Raw genomic sequence first — 23,497 nt, 5'->3', positions numbered from 1 at the left:
GAAAGCATCCCATTGATTTTTACACTGTTATCACCCGCTTCACCCCACTCCCCCACACCCCCCCCCAAAAAAAAAAAAAAAGAAGAAGAAGAAGAAGAAGATTCTGGAAAGGAAATTGCCATTTCTAAAGAAAATTTAATTGATCCAGGTCAAGGATAAAATTGAGGAGTTTATCAAAGTAATTTTCACTCTATTTGTAGGTATGTTATTTATTTTTATAGATGTATTTGTAGCTATGCTTGATATCTCCAATGTTCCAGTTTCTGAAATTCCACTAAAATTTCTTGCAACAACTTTATTTGAACGTTAATTCATATTCTGTGCAACTAGATCTGGACTTCACCTTCCTAGAGATGAATCCTTTTACATTGGTTGATGGAAAGCCATATCCTTTAGATATGAGAGGCGAGGTAGATGACACTGCAGCTTTCAAGAACTTTAAGAACTATAGTTTATTCTCCTTATGTTATTGTTGAATTTTTCTCTTTTACAGTTATAAAATGATTTAGTCTAATATATTACTTTGATTACAGATAGCACCTTTTGTTGTAGGTGGGGTAACATTGAATTTCCGATGCCATTTGGAAGAGTAATGAGTCCGACGGAAAGATTTGTCCATGGGTTGGATGAAAAGGCAGTTCTGGACGTCACATTTTACATGATAACCCCAATAATGGTAGTGTACTTAATAGTTACAGCATGAAACTAGTAGTTTGAAAGTCATAATCTAGAGACAGCTTGGATTTAAATACCTCCCCCTCCCATGTTCCAGTTCTTGGAAGTTGTAACTCTACTTACCTTATCTATCTGATTTTCTCCTTTTAAGGATTGTGATATGTGTTTGATTTCATTGCTGAAAACGGTGGATTTTCAGATCGCTTGTTCTTTCTTACTTGGAAGTTGTAACTCTACTTACCTTATCTGATTTTCTCTATTTAAGGATTGTGATATGTGTTTGATTTCATTGTTTCCACTCTGCGTCGGTAGATTTTTTGCCAATATAAGCTTGAAAACTACCGTCTTTCATTTTCTTCAATTTCAAAAATGCTTCCAGTTAAATTCTTTAAAGGATCTTGATATTTACAATAATTATCTGACGAATCTTGATTTGGATGGTTCAAAATAAAAGAAAAATATTGATTGGGAAGAGGCTAGGTTGAATCTTGACGAATCTTGATTTGGATTTTCAGATCGCTTGTTCTTTCTTTCTTGGAAGTTGTAACTCTACTTACCTTATCTATCTGAATTTCTCCTTTTAAGGATTGTGATATGTGTTTGATTTCATTTCCGAAAACGGTGGATTTTCAGATCGCTTGTTCTTTCTTACTTGGAAGTTGTAACTCTACTTACCTTATCTGATTTTCTCTGTTTAAGGATTGTGATATGTGTTTGATTTCATTGTTTCCACTCTGCGTCGGTAGATTTTTCGCCAATATGATCCTGAAAACTACCGTCTTTCATTTTCTTCAATTTCAGAAATGCTTTATTGCTTTCTGGAGGGGCTCCTACGTGGATTTTTTAATTTTCTGAATTTCCTTCTGCAAATCTAGGTTGAAATTTCACATGACTTTAGGTCTCATGGATGTAGGTCCAAATGGCAGGGAAGGAGATCAGAGAGTATGATTCGAATATGACCATATTTGTCCCAACTCGGGTGTCCTTCACATCAGAAACATGTGCTCCACTAATTGCAACTCTTCCATTTGAGGTAATTTTCTTGTGATATTCAACCAAGTGAACTGATGATCTGTATCCTGTGAAAAAAAAAAAAAAAAAAAGAAGAAGAAGATTCTGGAAAGGAAATTGCCATTTCTAAAGAAAATTTAATTGATCCGGGTCAAGGATAAAATTGAGGAGTTTATCAAAGTAATTTTCACTCTATTTGTAGGTATGTTATTTATTTTTATAGATGTATTTGTAGCTATGCTTGATATCTCCAATGTTCCAGTTTTTGAAATTCCACTAAAATTTCTTGCAACAACTTTATTTGAACGTTAATTCATATTCTGTGCAACTAGATCTGGACTTCACCTTCCTAGAGATGAATCCTTTTACATTGGTTGATGGAAAGCCATATCCTTTAGATATGAGAGGCGAGATAGATGACATTGCAGCTTTCAAGAACTTTAAGAACTATAGTTTATTCTCCTTATGTTATTGTTGAATTTTTCTCTTTTACAGTTATAAAATGATTTAGTCTAATATATTACTTTGATTACAGATAGCACCTTTTGTTGCAGGTGGGGTAACATTGAATTTCTGATGCCATTTGGAAGAGTAATGAGTCCGACGAAAAGATTTGTCTATGGGTTGGATGAAAAGGTAGTTTTGGACGTCACATTTTACATGATAACCCCAATAATGGTAGTGTACTTAATAGTTACAACATGAAACTAGTAGTTTGCAAGTCATAATCTAGAGACAGCTTGGATTTAAATACCTCCCCCTCCCATGTTCTAGTTCTTGGAAGTTGTAACTGTACTTACCTTATCTATCTGATTTTCTCCTTTTAAGGATTGCTTGCTTCATATGGTGATTAAAGGTTTGATATATATCTAGCAGACCGGAACTCTGTTTGGCCGCAATTATGTTACATTACCATTATTAGTTAATTCAGTGTAGTTAAACAAGAAGAAGCTGAAATTGACTAATTGAGTTAGGTCAATAGAGCAATCGGCATTGCCAAGCAATTATATTACATCATTCCCGAACTTCAGAAGCAACAATGAATGATCTCCATGTTGCCCTCGCCCCCAAAAAAATGAGAGGAACCATGCATGTTGCGAAATCAAAGCTCACATGGAGAACAATTGCACACCTGCGCAGATTTAATACCTAATTCTGTACTGGAGAGCCTCTTAAAATGCTCCTTCAATAACCTCTTCGAATCATACTCTCTGATCTTTTTCCGTGCCATTTGGACCTACATCCATGAGACCTAAAGTCACGTGAAATTTCAACCTAGATTTGCAGAAGTAAATTCAGAAAATTGAAAAATCCACCTAAAGAGGATCCCCTCCAAAAAGCTTTCTGAAATTGAAGAAAACGAAAGACGGTAGTTTTCAAGCTCATATTGGTGACAAATCTACCGAAGTAGAGTGGAAACCCAGTTTTCGGCAATGAAATCACACATATCACAATCCTTAAATGGAGAAAATCAAATAACGGAAGTAGAGTTCCAACTTCAAGTAAGAAAGAACAAGCGATCTGAAAATCCAAATCAAGATTTGTCAAGATTCAATCCAGCCTCTTCCAAATCAAGATTTTTCTTTTATTTTGAACAATCCAAATCAAGATTCGTCAGATCATTATCGTAAATATCAAGATACTTTAAAGAATTTAACTGGAGGATAGGGAAACTCAAACCTTCTGTAAATGTCTTCTTGCCGCTTGAACGAATAACATATTCGTTTTTCGAAGATGAACAGACAACGGCTTCTACGTGTGCATACTTGATGTGCGCCCGGATTCCCTTGAGATATTTAAACCTTTTAGTGCAGAGATCGCAGTAAAATGGCTTTTCGGTGTTCCACGGAAAATGAGAAAACTGAAAGTTGCAGAAAGAACGTTGCAGAACACGAGCTATTGTGTTCAAAGTTCGCTCAATAGCTCTCGTCTTTTGCAAATAGCTCTCGTCTTCTGCAACTTTCTTTCTGTAATTAGGTTTCAGTTCTGCAACACATGGTTTCTTAGCTTCAGTTTTCTCGTATGAGTTTAATCATCATCTCTTATAAATATTCTAGATGGGGAAAAGCCGAACAGAGATTCTAGTGCGATCTCTACAATAAAAAGCCATTGTCTATTTAAGATGCCACTACCTGGCATATTCGAAAAACGAATATGCTATTCATTATAATTCAAACCATGAACAATAGCAAAGTTCAAGCGGCCGGAATCCCTCGTGATCTTCTGTGTTGTGCCGCTATTTCTCCGTCGAGGAATGGGAAACAAGTAGTTGAATGGGTAGGGCAGTAGGAGGAAAAAAACCCTAAAAGAAAACAAAGAAAACATATGCTAAGGGGCCATTTGATAACACTTTTATTTCTGGAGAGTGTTCTTTTACAGAAGTGTTCTTTTTCGATTCCATGCTGTGAAGACACTCTGGCGGAATAGAAACAACGTTTGGTAAAACTATCTCATAAATGTCCTTAGAACAGGAAAAGAACAGAAACAACGTTTGACAAACACTTCTATTCCTTAAAAGGACAATAATGAAAATTCACTTTTGAACAATGAAATCAATAATTACAAACATGCTATTGTGGTCAAATTTAACTTAAATAATGAAATAATTTGTGTGCAATACATGCTAAAGCATAAAATCTGATGATTCCAAACAAAGAAAGAAAGAAACGAGAATTTTCTGGTATTTGTTTACATCAAGCTCAAGAACTTCAAATTGATCTGCCTAGCTGCCCATCAAAATAGAATACTCTAATCCTAATAAAAGTCCTCCTCTAGCTCCAAAATATAATCTCATTAAGCACTGAAATTTACACAACCAACCGTCATCCAAAATATCAATCTCATTAAGCATTGAAATTTTTCTTCCTTGCCACAGTAATATAAATGGACAATCTTTGCTGATGATAAAATTTAGCAAATAAATAAATAAGAATCTTAAATTGGGCATCAGAACTACATTTTATCCCCAACTAATTACAAAGAACCAAATAGGAAGAACACATTGTGAAAAAAATTAGTTGAATAGAATGTTATCTAGAAAGCAAATGTCTAATCTGTACTTATGACCCCATTAGTTGGATAAAATCACTGTATGATTTCTTTTCTTGATTTATACCTTGATCGAAGATGAGAATGATGAAATATGCTCAAATGGGTATTTTTCAGAAACCCATCACGATCAAAGTAAGCAACTATGAAACTTGAGCAGTCAAGAACAGAGATCACCATAACCAGAAAGAAATAAAAAATTTACCAAACACAATTTTAGACTTCACAAAAATCGCAATATCAAAGCAAGAAAATCTCCCAAATCACTGCAATTTACAGATGTCCCAAAATCCAAGCAAGAAACGAGAGAGAAATAAGAAACCCATGTCAAGAAAAGAAGAAATGCTCAAAGATTTTACCTCTATTAATTACTTGGAATATAAAGATGAAAAAATTAATCTTCTCTTCAAGCAACAAACCAGCGCATCAATGGTTGAAAACCCAGAAAGAAAAAAAAAAAAAAAAAACCCACCTTTTTTTTTTTTATTTGAGGTTGAACAAGATAGCAGGAAGAAAAGAGAGAGAGAGAGAGAGAGAGAGAGAGAGAGAGAGAGAGAGAGAGAGAGAGAGAGACAATACCTGTTGCAGGAGAACCCTTGAAAGCCCCTTTGAGTCACGATCTTGAGCTTGAAACCAGTTTTATGGTTCTTGTGAGAGACAATACCTGTTGCAGGGAGACAACTATTTTTCAAACACAGAGAGAGAGAACCTGTTGCAGGGAAGCGACGATCGAGAGAGAGAGAGAACCTGTTGCAGGGAAGCGGCAGATTTGGGGATTTTTGATCGGGAGTTGTAGTAAAGGGGTTTGTGGGTTTTTGGAGGTTTTTGTTCTTTTTAGTTAGTAGACTGTTTTTTTGTATTCTTGCAATGTACTTTTAATTATTCTTTTTCATTGGTTCATTCCGAGATAATACAAAAATGAACCGAACGTGCTAAGTATATTTTTGTTCTATTTACATTCTCGTAGAAGAACATCAGAAACATTCTCTTAGAGCGTTATCAGACGGCCCCTTAGTGATACTACGGCTGCGTTTGCTAACTTTCATAAAAGCATGTAAAAAAAAAAAACTGCAGAAACGAGAATTAAAGGTAGTTCAAAAAAAAAAAAACGTATTTTGACACAATGAAATTTCTGTTTTTGAGACGAAACGTTATCAAAAGCAGCCTACATGTCAGCTTGTCTTTAATACAAAATTTGGTCCATGAAAAAATAAAATTCCTCTACCATACATATGAATCACCCAACCGTTTATTATCTACAGTGAGTGTAACGATGTGGTGAGCATCGGATGGCTGAGAGCATCCGGACACATAGTCCGGGGTCCCCTCGGCTATCTGATGCTCACTACGCCACCACACTCATTGTGGAGGATGTTTTTATGAATCACCCTCCATGGGTGGAGGAAATTATTTTTCTTCTTTTAAATTTTTTTTATTATTTCTAATATGTTATTACTATATTTATAACATATTAAAACCTAAAAAGAATTTGTGACCCAAAGATGGTGGATGAACCGTCCTCTGTGGTTGGGTGGATGAACCATCATCAATAGTTGGATGGAGGAAAGGCCTACTACATGAATGATAACCATTTTATTTTTACCCTAAATTTGTATCTTTAAATTTTTTTATAGTAATTAACAAAAAAAATATTTAGTAAATGTATATTTATTTCTGTGTATGGAACCAATATAAAATGTCATTAAATACCAAAATTTTTAGCATAAATGATGGTGGTGGTAATAGAGGAGGAGGTGGTGGTGTTAGTGGTGGTTGAAATTGTGTTGGAGGTGTTTTTATTTTTAATATGAAATTATTTTTTTATCTATCAAATTAACCATGTATTCATGAAAGAGCAAGCTTTATTTATACCTTTTATTTATGGAATACACAAGTTACTCAATATGTTCGTATTATTATTTTTTTTTTAATTTCTCATTACCCTTTTAGTCTTGGTTTATTCTTAAACAAAAAAAAAAAAAGTTGGCAAGGTGATTTCTGAGAATAAAAATAAGAAATATAGAAACAAAATGATTGTATCCATCCCCCAATCTACCAAATTATTATGGGACATGGGTTGTCCAAGGAAACTCGGTTTTTTTTTATTTTTTCAAAACGGAAAGAAAACTACTTTAACGAGAAACATAAATTAGGAGGGTCAAAATCATCCAGCTAAATCGCGATTAAAGAGAATAAACCATTCGATTATATTTTTGAAAGTGTTTGGAATCACATAATGGATTATCTGAAATTAAAGTTACATTTCACATGATTTCGAATGCATACCAAACGCAGCCTTACTGTTGCATGAGTCGTGACGACAATAGAAACAAATATACCAATAGAGTTCTGCAACTGAAGTAGCCTTTTGGAATTTTCACGATTTCAAAGTTCAAACCACTCTCGTTCGAAGCGCGATTTCGAAGGTCAGTTCCCATTTTCTATTTTGTTTTGAATTGTTTTAACAATATTTCACTCTGTTTCGATTTTTCTCATTTCGATCAATAAAGAGAAGAAATTCTGTCTCAAATAGCACTCCCTGTTCTCTCATACCTCCAGAATTAAATTCGGCACCGATTTTGTAATTGGTGACTAGATTAATCAAATTTCTTGATGAATTTTGTTTGGTATTGGATGATCATATCGAAGATAGTTTGTATGGGAACAACTGTTACTTCTCTGTTTGATCTTCTATCTGCATGTGAGTTCGCTTAGTTGTGGAGGAAGATCCGAATTTTATTTTGAGTGTCAAATGATCAATGGAGAGAAGGACCAAGAGATTTCCTCCGATGTCGCCTCTCCAGATCCGCTTGAAGAGTATCTGTCCTGGGTAGGGCCTAAATCCGATGCTGGCGATGCCTCACCTGTTTTGTCGGATTACTCTTCATGTGGAGAATCAGATTTCGAGAGGTATTGCAGCGCGAATTCATTTATGGGGACAGCAAGTATGTGTAGCTCCCTCGGAACTTGTAATGATTTTCTGGATTCAGATTTAGGTTCTGTGAGGAGTTTGGGGTTCGGAGAGGATCGTGTCTTGGAAAATGTTGGCTTTGGAGCCAGATTCCAAAAAAATTCTGTGGACAGGAGTAGTGCTTCTGTCGATGGTTATGATTATTCATCTGATGGAAGAGTCGAATTTCACAAAGGAAAAGGTGAGGCTGTGAATTCTATTTCTTCCCTGGAAGATAGGGTGTTGGTGGGGTTTAATAAACGGTCTAAGTCATTGCCCAGACATGAGGAGAATTCATCATTTGGGGCCATTTTTTCAGAAAGAAATTTTGGCAATGGATCTGAATCACTCGGAGGTTCAGGTGTCAATTGTGGCAAGGATAACGCAGAAGATTTGATGTTGAGTGGTCATACTGACAGAGGATTATTGCCTAGCTCAGCTGAACATATTTCATCAAAAGAGATTGTTACTGTACAGACTGAGAAGAAAGCGTTGCCTCATTTTGGGGTTGTGAATGCATCCATCGTTTTGCAGTCTGGTGAAGCTTCCCCATCTTATGTTGCTTCTTGTGTAGATATTAACAAACCAGGCCCCTGTGATGTGGGTCAGTTGCATGTGTCGACTTCAGCATCTGGGGTTTCAGTTGAAGGGAAGGAAGCTGAGAAATTAACTGAGCCGGATGAGGAAACCTCAACTAGATATGAACATTCAGATGATGAGAGGTCATCAGTGGATTATGGTACGGATGATGAACAACGAATTGGTTCAAGTGATAGGATAAATCTGCGTAATTATCAGAAGAGCAAACTCGATGATGAGAATCCAATGCTCATTAACTCCACTGTGGCCTTTGGTTCAGATGATTGGGATAGCTTCGAGCAAGAAGCAGCGGAAAACAGTTTAACGGCTGTATTGTTGGATGAAACTCAAGAGCTGCAACAGCTTCTAGAAACTGAGAAAGATCCTCTGACTTCCACTCTTGGGGCCAACAGTGTACCTCCAATTTTTGGTGGACCTGAGCAAATAGAAAATATGAAACAAATACCTACAAATAGTTCTCATGTCCAGTCTGTCAATCAATCGATAGAAAATATAGAAAGCTGTTCAGTCAGCAATGTCCCTACATTGCAGGACTTATCTGTGCAAAAGGCTCCAGCAGGGATAGATTTGAACATTGTGGATGGTACCACAGAAACGGAGCTTCAGTATACAAGTGACAAGCAAAAGAGCAGCCTTGATAAGAGCGAGGTTTCAAAACATGACTTTTTGGGGAAATCAAAGTCTCAACTTAAGTTGGATCCTCTTTCTAGTATGGCAATTGGCCAGCTTCATTCTATGGCAACAGAAACACCTCAAGATAATGTGGCAGGATATTTGCAGAAGGATGTAAAAGATGCACTACCACCAATGGTTCAAAATGATGAGACCTTTCTAAACAGAATATTGACAGATTCTTCCATATCAAAAGATCCGGGTGAAGAACATGTGGCATCGAATGAGGTAAGGTTTATTTTTTGTCATGTTCTTAAAAGAAACAAGTGAGTTAATTTGCTTTTATATGATGTAAATGTGATAAATGTTTATCTGAAGTTATCCGTCCTTTGTCATTACTACTTGTTAGCATTGTAACCTTAAATGCAGACCGGCAAGGGATTTCGCTACCTTAGGACCATTATAGTTACAGCTGCCTTGCCATATTGGTTCAGTTACTATTGTTATCAATAATACAAGTCGGATCCTAGGCGTCAGCCCCCATACCTGGTCTTGCGACTTTGCAGAGACCAGTGTTTTTAGTGAGCCATCCTTTGTCACTACTACTTGTTAACATTCTCACCTTAAATGCAGACCACAAACAATCATTTGACCTGAATGCATTTCCTGGACTTATGTTTTTAACATTGAAGAGTGTTTGGGAGAATTAAGGTTGTTCAGTAGAAGACATGCTGTTGCAATAATTCTTTCATATATAATGAGATGGAATATGTAGCGACTACTCCACGGCGTTAATGATCCAATTGTTTTTGCAGTGTGCTGGAGATGTAACGGGAAACAAAATTCATGGAAAAATCTTTCTGAAATAATAAATTTAGATATGGGTGGTTGCAAACAAAATTAGGAAGCACAATAGAACAAGGGAAACACGAAATCGAAGCCGACTGAAGCTCAGAACTGGAGTTGAATAAGTGCTGTCTTTAGAGTGTCAATGTAGAGAAAGAATTATTGTAAGAGTTTTTGAAACAGGTGCCTAACGTTGTTGCATGTTAATCTAAATATAGAGGGAGAACCTTGCAGTTCAGCTCAACTCAGTATGCCTTATCTCAGCCATTTGGGGTAGGCTACATTGGTCCTATGCCAAGATTCCAACTTACTTATGGGACCAGAGCAGTCATTTTATTATATATATATATATATAATATTTTTATTTTTATTCATGCAGTATATTTCCTCATTTAGTGTTCTAGTAGAGTGTTGACTGTCTTGATCTCAAAATCATCTCTTGGAAGGAACATTTTGGCAGAAAAATGGAAAAAGAAAGTAGCAAATGCAGTAGAAATTTTACACTGCTTGATACTTATGTTGACCAACAATCCAGAGCTTAACAACAAATATGGTAACAAATTAGTCTCCAAAATATATCTACGTGCAACAGCCAAGACTCCACCCAGGTCATATCAATATATGGAAGGGGACGGAAATTGAATTTATAATTATTTTGTGCTCACACCAACTTATTAGTCTTGCAAATTTTGGAAATATGATTAAATCAAGCATTTCTATATGTTTCTGCATTGAATGAGCACGGATTGGCTGTGAATTCGATACTTCAGAAAATTAATCCACAATCATAGAGACATCTTGAAGAAGATTTGGTTGAGCCATTTAGGAACTTCTCAGATCTGGGGCTAAAGGACTTGTACATGAGACTGGGCCCCAATAATTTTCTCTGTGCTACATTTTCAAGAATTAAGCCCCTTAAATGAAATGAATTCCTTTAAAGCTTATGAATTGCAAAGTTCAGCGTGATCATATTATTCTATAAACATCTATCTTAATATTATATTTTACATTAAAATAAAAACTTTTTTAAAATTCTTTTGACTGTTGCTTGAAAGATGAACATTGTAGTCATCTGTTTGTGCAATTTTTCTTGCAGTTAGTTTCTTAGATTAGCACATTGCAATATTGGTCCCAATCATTTAATCTAAATACTTGGTGAGATTGTACAGGGTTCAGATCTGTGGAATAGGGATCCCAAACCGAGTGACTGCCTTGAATGATGCATTAAGTCAAAACCAACCACATGGATTTTCTATTAAGTCTTATGCTTATTTTCAATTCAAGGGTTCTATTTGGGAAAAAAGTTAAGCTTATTTTTGGGGGGAAACAGGAAACAGCCTTTCCGCGAAGCAGGCGTAAGGCTGCGTACATTTTGACCCTTCTCAGGCCCTACAGTGGCGGGAGGCTCATGCACTGGGTACACCCTTTTTTTATTTTATTTTTTTGGGGAAAATAATTTTATATGAATTTGCTTTCTTGTCCCTTTCTGTTCATTCTATTGAAAATTTCATCCTAAAAATGACTATATTTTACATTTTTTTATAACCTGTTCATGCTTTTTGAGGTTGATGTTTCTCTTCTGTGGAACCTATGGAAAGTGCAATATTTTGAAATGAAATGTAGCCTATGTTGGCCCTTTTCCATGGAATGGAATGCAGGGGCACATCCTTCCTATACCCCAATTTGTGCCTGTGCTTGTGCATTGCCCATGTTCGTGAACTCTTAGTCACTGTTGCTTCTGTTGTTTGTTTAGAAAAAGTAAGGTGAGATAGTGGGGTTTTGAATTATCTTGCTGTTATCATTCTTAGCTATGGCCCATCTGTGGCTAATCATATCTGTAAGTGACTCTTGATTAATTTTGAGTAGATGGTTCAGAGCCATGATTTTGAGGGGCCAATTCTATTTTCCCTTGTGTAAACACTTTTCTGTGGGGCATGAGCTGCTTGTATTCTACTCTCTCTTTTATTTATTTATTTATTTTTATTTTTTTATTTTTTATTTTTTATTTTTTTTTTGTCTCATCTCCTTAAAATTCTTTCCAGGCTGAGAACCTCAACTCAAATGAATTCTATGACGAGGTTGTCCATGAAATGGAGGAGATTTTGCTAGACTCTGGGGAGTCTCCTGTGGCTAGGTTCAGCAAGGGTAATTGGGCATCTGTATCACAATCACCTAAGCCTATTAGAGATGGTAGCTCAACTGCTTCTACATCTGGTACTAATGATGCATACCCACAAGTTCAGCAGCCTCTGAAAATTGATGGGATTGAAGTTGTAGGTGCAAAGCAAAAGAAAGGAGAGGTCTCACTGGGTGAGAGACTGGTTGGTGTAAAGGAATACACAGTTTACAGGTTAAGAGTGTGGAGTGGCAAGGACCAATGGGAGGTTGAGCGACGATATCGTGATTTTGTTTCTCTTTATCGTCAGTTGAAAACATTTTTTTCTGATAAAGGTCAGGTGCTCCCGTCTCCCTGGTCAGATGTTGAACGAGAATCAAGAAAGATATTTGGAAATGCTTCTCCTAATGTTGTCACTCAGAGAAGTGCTCTTATCCAAGACTGTTTACGATCCGTTTGGCACTCTGGGTTTTCATTCAGCGCATCGAGTCCTATTATTTGGTTTTTATCCCCTCAAAATGTGCTCCCTAGTTCTTCTATGTTAAATACTTTGGTGCCTCATTCACCTTCAGCATACGGTGGAGAAACTTCAACAGAAGGTGCTTCCACTTTGGGAAAGACAATTTCACTTCTGGTGCAAGTCCTACCTCACAAGTCGATGAAACAGTTGCTGGAAGCACAGCATTATTCTTGTGCAGGATGCCACAGATACTTGAATGAAGGGAAGACACTGTTGAAAGAATTTGTGGAGACATTTGGGTGGGGCAAGCCACGACTATGTGAATACACGGGTCAATTGTTTTGTGCTTCATGCCATACTAATGACACTGCCATTCTGCCAGCTAGAGTCTTGCATTTCTGGGATTTTAATCGGTATCCAGTTTCACAATTGGCTAAATCATATCTCAAGTCTATATATGAGCAGGTAATCTTTTCCCTTTCATGGATAGGAACAATTTAGCTTCCTTAGTGAATACACTGAGTAAATTAGAGATTATCTCAATATTTGGGTCTCGAGAAATGCAAAACATGTGTCTATAATACACTGAGTAAATTAGAGATTATCTCAATATTTGGGTCTCGAGAAATGTGAAACATGTGTCTATCTCTTATTGAGAATCCATTTTCTTATTCAATTTATCTGGCCCAGCATGGATGTACGGAAATTAAATTGCATGTGGCAATCAAGGGGTTCATTTTATGGATCATGTGTGTGAGACTGGTTGGAAGATAATCCTGAACCAGCCAAATGCCAATCATTTTACTAGACTAAGGTTGGGAATAAGCTCACATTGACCAACTCTGTGACCACATGTGCCACATGTATTTCCAACCAAGAGAGGGGCAACACATGAGGGTGGAGTGTTGGGAATAATCTCACATTAATTAACTCTAGGGCCTTGGTTGACTTTATATACCAGTTGAGCCTCTCCATCTAACACCTTAAGCTTTTGGTTTGGATAATTCAACTGACCCCCTTCTTTCTTTTATGGGTGGTTGGGATCATCTCATTGGAAACATGTTACTGGACCGTGTGATTCACAAGAGTAGACTGCATGAAACTCCATTTCACTATCATGTGTGATTTGTCAAATGGCTGTAAGCCGGTGACTGGCCAAGATACCCGTCAGTTTTGTACCAGACTTACAACCACTCGAGTTCAACTCTGTGGCTTTATCAATCCATAATTTGGTTTCATAGTATTTGCATCCTTACAGATTTCTCTCTTTTGCAGCCCATGCTTTGCGTCAGTGCGGTTAATCCTTTTCTATTTTCAAAGGTTCCAACCCTTCTCCATATTATGGGTATCAGAAAGAAAATAAGTGCTATGCTTACATGTGTTCGCTGCCCATTTCGGAGGGCTGTCTATAGAGGACTGGGTTCTCGAAAATATCTTGTTGAAAGCAATGATTTCTTTGCACTCCGAGACCTTGTTGATCTATCCAAAGGGCCATTTGCAGGTTATAATTTTGTAACTGGCTTTTCATTGGTTCATGTAGATTTGCCTTCATTAACATAGATGCATGTTTTTGGATTTGACATGTGGTAGTCTTATTAATTCTTGTTCCACTTGCTTCATAGAATGAAATTATTTCATTTTTTATATGTGTGGCATTTTTATGCACAAGGTGATGCATTAAAATGGACTCATACGAAGTGGTTCATTAATCAGATAAGGATAGTTTAGCACTGTGAGGGTCTATTTTTGTCAAGTGAATTTGATGTCTGTTTGCAAATATTTTGAGTTCATCTAGACTTGTTCGAAACTGAAAGCTTTTCAATTGATTGGGCTGACATAAGGTTTGTAAAAGAGGACATTTTGTTAGAGGTGTCTACTTTCATTTTCCAGGGCCAAAAAGTGGTACTGCACTTTGAAATGAAAAAGCTTCCTTCAGCCTATTTCTTCATACGAGGACTCTCTTAAAGTTTTAAGTCTTCCACTACATTAAAAGCTTCTAACTTGAAATTTTAAGTCACTTTTTTTCCTTTTACCTTCTTGTCAAGTTAAGGTCCAAGATTGTAGTGAACTTTGTTCAAAATCTTTTAGATATTTTGGGGCATAATTTTTATTGTTTAGGGTTTTATCTTACTTTGGAATGGATCAACTTTTATCAGCTTAAATAGCAGACATTCACATGTGGGCTCATCATTCCTATGTTCTCACTATTTATTCACTTACATTGCAGCACTCCCGGTCATGGCCGAGAATGTCTCTAAAAAAATCTCAGATCACATCACTGAGCAGTGCCTCATATGCTGTGATGTTGGTGTTCCTTGTGCTGCTGGACAAGCTTGTGAAGACCCATCATCCCTCATTTTCCCATTTCAGGTTGGTGTTCATTAAATGTTTGTGATGGAACAAAACCATCATGGACTTATAGGACTTCAGGTTTTCCCCATTCTTTACATGGATAACATGCACAAAAGGTTTCTTTACCAAAAAATGAATCCTAGATCTTACTTCATCTTCTTGGTTGACTCATTAACCAGAATTTCCATATGGTTGAGCTTTTGCTCCTGGTGTAGTAACACGGGATCAGGCTTCCAGCACACCTTATACATAGAATCCTTCCATTGCAGCCTGCCCAGATTTGGTGGATATATTTTTAGGGGTTAGTTCAAGTGAGTTCAATATAAACCATCGAAAAAAATAGGGAAAAAAACCATACATGGTGGGCTATATAGTTGAGTTAGGCCACCAAATTTGATATGTAGCATATCTAAGTCATCCCCAGTCTACCCCATGTCCAGCTTGCCAATCATCAGTTCACATGGTCGAAAAATTAGAGGCATGGTGGAACGAATCTAGGCGAGGGTGTGTTGGAAACATAATCTCATATCATAGTAGCGATTTTATCTAAAATGGGTTTTGATGACGAAAGATGTTGAAAAGCTCTTGGATTCTCCCTTGACTATGGTCCTACAATCAACAGGAAGCCGAGGTTGAAAAATGCAGGTCTTGTGAATCAACTTTCCATAAAAATTGCTTCAGAAAGCTTAGAACCTGTCGATGTGGTGCTGAGGTGGAACATCATGGAAGTTCAACAGACGCAATAAGGTGCAAGCCTGGTGATGAAGTGGATGGAGTTTTGGGTTTGTCAGCAATGAAGTCCAACACCAGTTCAACAATGCGTTTTCTCACTGGACTGTTCTCAAGAGTGGGATCAGAGAAGACATTGTTAGATCCTGGAGACAATAATGCAGTTATTGTCATGGGTTCTTTGCCAAGTAATTATCTCTAATCCCTTGTTAACTGTAGTGTACAAGTTGTATTATTTGTACTTGGAGAAACCTGAACAGTTGATTTGTGCACCTTTGGTGTGTTGGGAAAATAATGACACTTGTCCGAGATTATTTGGGAAAGCAAGAGAGTGAAAAAGGATAAGATATTTGTCTCTACTTATCCCTACTACGTATTGTGAAATGTAACTGTCTTAAAATGGCAAGATTAGCCCATGCTTGTTTGTGAGCATGTGTGGATGCTTGCAGGAGTGTAAGTTAGCCCATGCTTGTTTGTGAGCATGTGTGGATGCTTGCAGGAGTGTAAGGGCAGTGGGGACAAAGAACTCACTTCTATGAAGGGAGTGGGGGAGAGAACTCAAGGACAAACCTTTGATAGTGTGGTTGTGTTGTCGGCGCAGTTAAAAGAGAAGACATGCCTTGAATTTCATACTTTTAGGGCGTGTTTGGAAGCAGGTTCCTTATCCTCAAGCCCAATTAGATATTAGCAATCAATTGGGGAAGGGCATCTGGCTGAAGTTGTAGTATGAAACCATGGTTACTGAAAGCCTTTTTCATCAACATGGCATTGTCTAATGGGACTGAAATTTAGTGGGTATATATATATATATATATTTTGAAGAGAAATACAAGTTCTCCACTTGTCATTTTAATGTTAAAGGAGTCCATTTTTTTAGTACTATATGCCACATAGGAACCCTTGAAAAAATAATTGGGAGGCCATAAATAATAGATATAATTTAGGGAAGCTCCCAAATTTTACATGAGGTCCACTCAAGTTATCCAAATGAGTAGACAAGCTAAACTGCCTAAACACATCGATTGATATTTTTTTCATTTATTTTTTCACTTCTCAATCTAGAAATCCATAAAGGGAAGAAAATACCATTGATAGGGAGGGGCCTTTTTTTTATTATTATTATAGAAATAGGGAGGGGCTTTCTCACCCGCTCTCACATCTTGACTTGGGTCTCGTATTGAAAGTTTCTCTCTCTTCCCTGATCATATCGGGTCTATGATTGGCGTCATGATTAATCCTGGGAAATCAGTCACGTTGGTGGCAACATGAGGAACCTTCTCCCTATTTGCATTTTCCTTTCAAGGTAGGATGCATAAAAATAGAAATGTTAGCAAAAAAGTGCTATCAGGTCATTTCATGTGAGAAGGATAGAGATAAAGGAGAGGTGCTAACATCCCCTTCCTAGATTTTATGGGGTGATAAATTGTTTATTCAACAATCAAGAATGAGAGGCATCATGGCTGTTGTAGTAGCATTAGCAGGAACCTTATGTTTGGAAGCATCTACTTTTATCCGGCTACAGTGCTGCGTGAAGAGATGGAAAGATAAGAGATAAGAAGAGAAAGACGAGAATAAGAGGAAAGAGACAGTTAGGAAAATCAAAGCTAAATGTGGTCAGCTATATGATTCTTTACCCTCCAATAGGTTTTATCCAATGTTATACTTAGGACAAGAACGAGACTACGTGTCATTCCTCACCACTTTTTCTATGGTTATTTTAGGTTTGCCCCTAGTTCTAATGACTCCAAACAATATATATATATATATATAGTAGTTCCATGCGAAGGAGATTGACGATATATATACTACGATGCTGCACAAGCTGCTTACTCTGAAGACTGATCCATAGGAATGGAAGGCGTCTAAATTCTGTGCAGGTACTAAGCTGAGTATGAATCGCGAAAGATGCCCATTGCTCTATACTCAAATGTAGGGGTGTCAATTCCTAAACCGAACCCGTAAAACCAGCCAGACCAAACCGATAACAACACGGACCGAACCGAACCGAAGCTTTATTGGTTCGGTGTGGTTTGGAGTATGTCAACCCCAAAACCAAATTAAACCGCACCGGAAACCGGATGAACCCGAAACCAAACCGAAACCGGCTCAAAACCCGAACCAAAATTGAAACCAAACCGGTAAGAAACCGAAACAGTCTAAAATTCATTAAAAAAAATCAAAATTTACATAGTCTTGTATACATTTGTATGAAAGTCGAATCCAAACTGGACCAAAAATCAAAATCAACCCGGTTACAAGTCGATCAAAGAAACCGAAGACAAACCAAAACCAAACCGCACCGAAACAAAACCGAAACTGGAATTTCCTTATTGGTTCGGTTTCGGTTTCAGTTTCTCAACTTTCCCACATCGAAACCGACTCAACCCGGACCGAAACCGAGCCGGACCGACCGATTGACACCCCTACTCAAATGATATAGGGTATACAATGACTAATAATGGAGGGCTGAACCCAGTGACATTCCAATCTAGACGTTTTCCTTCATACTCTCTTTCTTTTACAGAAGAGGAAAATTTTCAAGCAAAATCTTAGCTTTCTTATACAAATACCAGAGAAGACTTAAAGACTGCAGACCATTTACATGGCAATCAAACCTTGTTTTCCTCAAAAAATTTTGGGGTCCTTCATCCATTGCCAAAAATGTATTCGCACTCAATCAGTAAAGGCCATTGACAGACGGCCAAACATGATAGGAATCCAATCCATTCGGAATACTTAGATATGAATGTGCTTTTATGTTAACAGATATTTTTGAACGCAAAAAGGACTGGTGGCGTATGGTTTAATGGGGGAGATCCAAAAGAGTCGATTGAAAGATCAAGAATTCTTATAAACCTTTCTAAATAGCTATATATTCCATAAAACCCTCCCATCGGATGGATAAATGAAGAAATGAACAATTATGCTCTTCTTGTAGCACCAATCTCATTTCTCCGAAACAAAAAAAAAATTTGAAAATTATCCACACAATCAATAGTACTTCCTTGAATTTTGTAAGGAATTGATCCTTGATTCAATTGTCATCTTTGTACATCCCTCTTGCTGTTCTAAAGCTGCTCTCCTAGGGAGTAGTGACCTTGCTCAGCAAACTGCTTGCAACAGGGACAAATCCAATTTGCAAATTCAGTGGCCATGAAGTGGTTTGGTTATGGCTAATTTTAAGCTACTGTACGCTTCATACATTGATAAGATTCAGGAAACAATCTTGACAACAAGACGTTTTTCAGCTTTATTATCAAAGCTAAAAAGAAGTAGCAGGGGATATGCATCAACCCCACTGAGAAGTACCTGCAAAACCAGATCAGCAAATGGTGAACACAATAATCAAGTCCTTGCATGTATCACGAAACACACGTAATTTGATACTTTTGACCAACTATCAGTCACTTCTTGAGAAATTCTGATCCATTCCCCCATCAGCCCACTACACCCAAAGAACAAAGGATTGAATATCAAAAGGAACTTCAGACAGAAACTAAAATGAATGGAAGGGTGAACATATGCATCAATTGTGGATAGATGGTGCAATATTAATTTTCACTTGGAGGAAGAAATTTCTTTTTTAATGGAAAGACAAACTAGATTCAGCTTTTGTACTCGAACATGGTAAAGATGGTTTTATTTAACTTACCAAACTGGAGCATATGGCGAAGACAGGTCAAGAAATGGGTATGGCCACCTATAAAATGATATTTTCATCAGAAAAAATACAGCCAAAATTCCTCAAATGCAGAACGATTAAAACGCAACCAACTTTACCACATTGAGACACAAGCGTGGATGATCCACTGGAAGATGACAAATGTGCCCGTCCACAAGACAAAGTAAGCGATCCTAAACCAAGGAAATCGCTGAAATAGGAAAAAGAATACATAAAAAATCATCAAGTAACTCGAAAAATTACAAGTGATTAAACAATTAAATAGCCTAAACTTACCAAGCAATTCAATGCCGCGTCACCAAGGAGGAAAACAGCATTCACTGAATGCATACCAACAATCAACTGTCACAGATGGATGGAAAATAGTCACCGAAATGATAGGAGTTGGGGTCTTCCAAACAATAGCAAAACGGTTCTTAATCATGTAAAATTAAAGCAAGATATTGGAATTACAATCTGCAGTAAGTATTTATTTATCATCTGGTGTCAGGTATACGCATGCACATCATTTAGGAAGGCCATAGCCAGTGGTATGCCAACCAATTTCATTTTGTAGCTTGCAAACCCACCTCCTGTGGTCTAATCAACTCCATTTTCCTTCTTTTAATGAATTACTTTTTCATATATCCATTTATGAAGAAAAAAAAATATTGTGGTTGAGCCACCTCGGTACAAGTGCGATGAGCTTGATTTATCCACTTTAACCAAGGGAAGCAGAAAATGCAAAATGTTAAATATGGGAGGTCATTCTCAATTGATAATTTATTTAATACTTACTATGGAGCATTAAGGATGAAATGTTGGGTTGGTTTTATCTATCATACATGATGTTGTGTCACATTAACAGCAGAATATCTGGATGAAACCACAAAGTTATGTGCATGAAGATTTCAAAACCATCATTTCTGCTTAAATTATTACATGGTTCGAAATATCCACACTATTAGAGCTCATGAAATTGGTATCCAGCTAAATACCCAAAAAAGAAAAGCCCAAAATCTACTTGAGTGGCAATTACATGTCCATCAATATATACTTTCTATACTCAATCTACAACTACAACAAACTTAAACATCAATCAAAATGCTTGGAATGTTCAGCTATAACCGAATGCCACTCACAAAATAAATGACTCAAGGGACTTAAGTGCCAATCTGCAGTATTTGATACTTACAAAATTCAGATTGTAGTCTTTCTCGGTAAGAAATGGAACAATGATTAGCCAAAAAACGAAATCAGTGAGCATTACAGCACCAGCAATCATCTGTTAAAAAAATAAAACTTTGTCAACAACTTGGCAAGTATATGGTTGAATTAAACGATGTATGTCTGTATGAAGGTAATATAATCCATGTGTAATTGATTTTTTCAAGTGTGGAAGTGGGGATTTAATCAGCAGTTATAAGAAATAATAAGTCAATTTTATCCAGTTTAAAAGTAAAACTAGAAACCTCAGGTTGCATTTGCAGCATCACTTTCAGGAATTAAAATATAGTCATTCTTAAGTAAACATTATCCAATTAGCCAATGTCCGGCCTATAAAAATCAGATATGAACCGTAAAACAGTTAGCGATAAAACGGATGAGAACAGAAGGAAAACAAGCACAGAAACAAAGGAAGAACTAGCACATGTAAGAATTAGAGAAGGGATGAAAAAGAAACAGAAAAAGAATATGCTTCCTATGACTAAGCCAGCAAAACTATAGTTAGCAGAAGAAAACACAACTGGACCAACTCAATCCTGTGAATTTCAACAAGATACACTCTCTGATTAATGAGAATTACCTGAAAAATAATTTGAAAGACATAAACCCAAATGCCAGCAGTTTGGCGAATATGATGTCCTTCCTGGGGACCTGAGCTCTTAGTTGTAATGCTCATATTCAAATTTTCCCCATGAGTGGGAGCTACATAGGTGCTGCCTTCTGCATCTAATCCCGAATGATAAGCATTGTCACCAGAAATTCTATTGCGATATTGGAAACATCCATAAATGGATAGCAATGAACCAAGCTACAAATGGAAGATGAAAACATATGCAACATAAGATAAAGTGGACAATATAATGAAGCATTTAATGGAAACAGAGTAACAGACCATGCTGTAAGATGAGCTATGTATACACACACAGAGAGGGAGAGAGAGAGAGAGAGAGAGGAGTTTTGAATAAAAAGCCTTAGGTTAGAGGTCATACCCCAAAATAAATGGTAACCAGTGTAAAAGTCCATCTGTCCATCACCCAAAACAATCACAAAAACAAAGCCAATGATAAGAAATTTGTCATTCATGGTTGACTAGAATGCTTTGTGTTATAGAGATATCTTAAAAGATATCACTAGCAGAATGTCTTGTATAAAAATTTCTCTTTTAATAAGAACCATATTTAGAGGATGCTCCCACATAACAACCCATAGACCACTTCCTTACAATAAGCTATCTGGTGCATTAATTATTCCAAATTCATAAAACCCAACAGCATGAATGTGATATGCAGGCTGTAGTACCAGAATTCAAAAGGAGCTAATCCTTCCAACAAACACTTTACATAAAGTAAAAGGAAAAATTTTGGATTGACCATTATCATCGTTAAGGAAATGTAAGTTAAGCACAAATATGAGCCCATGTAAAGGGTTGACTCACTGTGTATAGAAATAAAATATGCCAACTCCATCAATAATGACATTGGCAAGGAGCAATGCCAAAAGCACAAAGAAAGCAACTATTCGGAAAGCTAATAGCCAAGCAGGATGGATATCTCTCAGACATGTTCTCCAAGCTTCATCCTCATACAAAGTCCCAACTTTTTCTTGCTGAGTTTCTTCTCTGTCATGCTTTGAATTGTTGGAGCCTTCATATTTCCATATCAGTACTGATGCTAGGACCATAGGGACCAAGACCGAAATTGCACAGAGCAAGAATCTCCAGTTCAACCAATAACTAAGAGTGGTTGTATCAGCAGTCATGACTGGCTGCCAGGAATGCTTTGAGGATCCTGTTAAGAAATTCATTGAGTCACTACTTCTCTTCTAATTTTTCAAGCTATAACGCTACAGAACAATTGGTCTTTTTACACATCCCTATACAGGGAAAATATTTTGAGAACTTGGGTTCAATCAAATCCAAGAGAAAGGCTGCTTGAAGTTAAGGGGGGAGAAAAAAACAAGTTCAGAATGAAATTATTTGAAATATCTTAGAAAAATTTTCAGGAAAAAATCATCAGCTTCTAGTTAACGATTAGTGTGTCCATGAAGAGAAAATCCTTGCCGACGTGCACAAACACAAATGAAAAAGAAAAACAACTGTAGAAAGTTCTTATTTGGAAAACAATCATCACACTATCTGACAGAAGAAACTTCAGGAAAACCCAAACCATTTAGCCCAAAATGCAGAACTCTCGATAGTAATCAAAGCTCCGTAACTGATAATTCCCCACAATTAGAAAAACAGAACAGCAATCTTCCACTAACCCATTACTCCGAAGAAGCTGAAGAACTCAAACTCCAGAAAACATAACGAGAAAACGAAGCAGTGTCGAATCAACAGCATCCGGAGATGAATTTAAAACCCATTTATGCTATAAAAATGAAGAATAATAAAAGCTAACTAAAAACTGGGTTTCTCATTTAAGATACAGTCATGGGAGTTAAAATCTGCAAAAAGGGTAACCAAACAAGAATAGCCAGTTGGAAGTTGGCCTCATTAGTATTATAATTTTTTGGGGGGTGGGAGGGGAAAGAGACTCTGAATTCCAGAGAGAAAGGAGTTGGCGCCATTAATGGACGAAATTAAGCAGAAATTCTTAACTTTAGGTGGGTGTGGCAACAGAACGATAAATTCAATATTAAACCTAAATGATATGATTGCAACCAAAAAAAAAGCCACTAAACGATGCGAAAGAAGAACCTAAATTCTGAAGGAAAGGAAAGTTGGATACTCACAGGGAGAAAAAGCAGGAGACGGGTGGTGTGGCAAAAAAGATACTTTGCTTCCTCCTTCGGAGGCAAAATCTAAAACTAAGCTGAATCAAATTATTAAAGAAAAATGGAGGAAATGGGGTGGAGAAAAGGATGATAAAAGGGTAATTATGTTATGTTTGATCGTAAGATTCTCTTGTTTTTTTGGGTTCATCTAAAAGGCAAACTCCATCTGAGGTCGCAATCTGTATTAATTAATTAAGCAAAGAACACACAGATACCCCCATCAACAGTTTACATAATAAAGAAATGCAAAATAAGGTGTTTATAAAGATTTCAGCCACCTTTTCTATGATCTGTTTTTCTTGTTCTTCAAGCACCGAAACTCCCAACGTAAGAGGTGAGAGGCTAGAGAGAGAGACACCACAGATCCGGAGTCGTGGCAGAGAGAGAAACCCTTATTTGATTCAGAAATAAGAAAAGCATGTATCTCTCTACTCT

General features: G+C 36.9%; 2 protein-coding genes and 2 long non-coding RNA genes across 7 annotated transcripts in view; 2 read left to right on the top strand and 2 right to left on the bottom strand.

The window, feature by feature from the left end:
• Window positions 1–2,526, top strand: part of LOC122075114 — a 3,810-nt gene extending 1,284 nt beyond the window's left edge. Inside the window, exons 1-4 of one of the 2 annotated variants that reach the window (XR_006139187.1) lie at window positions 73–200; window positions 553–676; window positions 1,589–1,708; window positions 2,241–2,526. This is a non-coding gene — a long non-coding RNA (uncharacterized LOC122075114). Of the gene's footprint in view, window positions 1–72; window positions 201–552; window positions 677–1,588; window positions 1,709–2,240 lie in introns of those variants that run through there. The other variant, XR_006139188.1, reaches the window with a different exon arrangement.
• A 96-nt stretch (window positions 2,527–2,622) lies between these two features.
• Window positions 2,623–5,424, bottom strand: LOC122075115. The gene is made up of 2 exons (XR_006139189.1): window positions 5,314–5,424; window positions 2,623–2,923 (listed from the first exon to the last, which is right to left on the bottom strand). It is a non-coding gene; the product is annotated as an uncharacterized LOC122075115 (long non-coding RNA).
• Window positions 5,425–7,044: 1,620 nt separating this feature from the next.
• On the top strand, window positions 7,045–15,722 carry LOC122077024. The gene is made up of 5 exons (XM_042642757.1): window positions 7,045–9,184; window positions 11,785–12,783; window positions 13,594–13,819; window positions 14,546–14,688; window positions 15,293–15,722. Exons 1-5 carry the CDS (start codon window positions 7,487–7,489, stop codon window positions 15,599–15,601), a joined length of 3,375 nt encoding a protein of 1,124 aa, XP_042498691.1. The 5' UTR covers window positions 7,045–7,486; the 3' UTR covers window positions 15,602–15,722.
• Window positions 15,723–18,229: 2,507 nt separating this feature from the next.
• LOC122075304 lies at window positions 18,230–23,497 on the bottom strand. 3 transcript variants are annotated; one of them, XM_042640279.1, is made up of 9 exons: window positions 23,341–23,497; window positions 21,723–22,074; window positions 21,277–21,310; window positions 20,868–21,095; window positions 20,256–20,345; window positions 19,358–19,423; window positions 19,180–19,271; window positions 19,052–19,099; window positions 18,230–18,708 (listed from the first exon to the last, which is right to left on the bottom strand). In XM_042640279.1, the coding sequence occupies exons 2-9, from the start codon at window positions 22,043–22,045 to the stop codon at window positions 18,579–18,581; spliced, it is 1,011 nt and encodes a 336-aa protein (XP_042496213.1). In that variant the 5' UTR covers window positions 22,046–22,074; window positions 23,341–23,497; the 3' UTR covers window positions 18,230–18,578. The 3 variants fall into 3 exon arrangements, with proteins under 3 accessions (XP_042496213.1, XP_042496214.1, XP_042496212.1); XM_042640280.1 differs by lacking the exon at window positions 23,341–23,497 and adding an exon at window positions 23,021–23,293; XM_042640278.1 differs by lacking the exon at window positions 23,341–23,497 and adding an exon at window positions 22,550–22,980.

Source organism: Macadamia integrifolia, chromosome 4, assembly GCF_013358625.1.
Source record: "Macadamia integrifolia cultivar HAES 741 chromosome 4, SCU_Mint_v3, whole genome shotgun sequence".
Lineage (NCBI taxonomy): Eukaryota > Viridiplantae > Streptophyta > Magnoliopsida > Proteales > Proteaceae > Macadamia > Macadamia integrifolia.
The sequence above is the reverse complement of the archived record's forward strand: the minus strand, read 5'-3'. Positions and strand labels throughout refer to the sequence as shown.

Excerpts from the sequence above, each read along its gene's own strand:
- LOC122077024 (XM_042642757.1), top strand. The coding sequence starts at position 7,487 with ATGATCAATGGAGAGAAGGACCAAGAGATTTCCTCCGATGTCGCCTCT. Across the intron at positions 9,185-11,784 it reads AACATGTGGCATCGAATGAG|GCTGAGAACCTCAACTCAAA; the intron begins GTAAGGTTTATT and ends AATTCTTTCCAG. Across the intron at positions 14,689-15,292 it reads CCCTCATTTTCCCATTTCAG|GAAGCCGAGGTTGAAAAATG; the intron begins GTTGGTGTTCAT and ends TACAATCAACAG.
- LOC122075304 (XM_042640278.1), bottom strand. The coding sequence starts at position 22,628 with ATGCTGTTGATTCGACACTGCTTCGTTTTCTCGTTATGTTTTCTGGAG. Across the intron at positions 20,346-20,867 it reads TCTTTCAAATTATTTTTCAG|ATGATTGCTGGTGCTGTAAT; the intron begins GTAATTCTCATT and ends TTTTTTTAACAG. Across the intron at positions 19,424-20,255 it reads AAGACTACAATCTGAATTTT|TTGATTGTTGGTATGCATTC; the intron begins GTAAGTATCAAA and ends CATCTGTGACAG.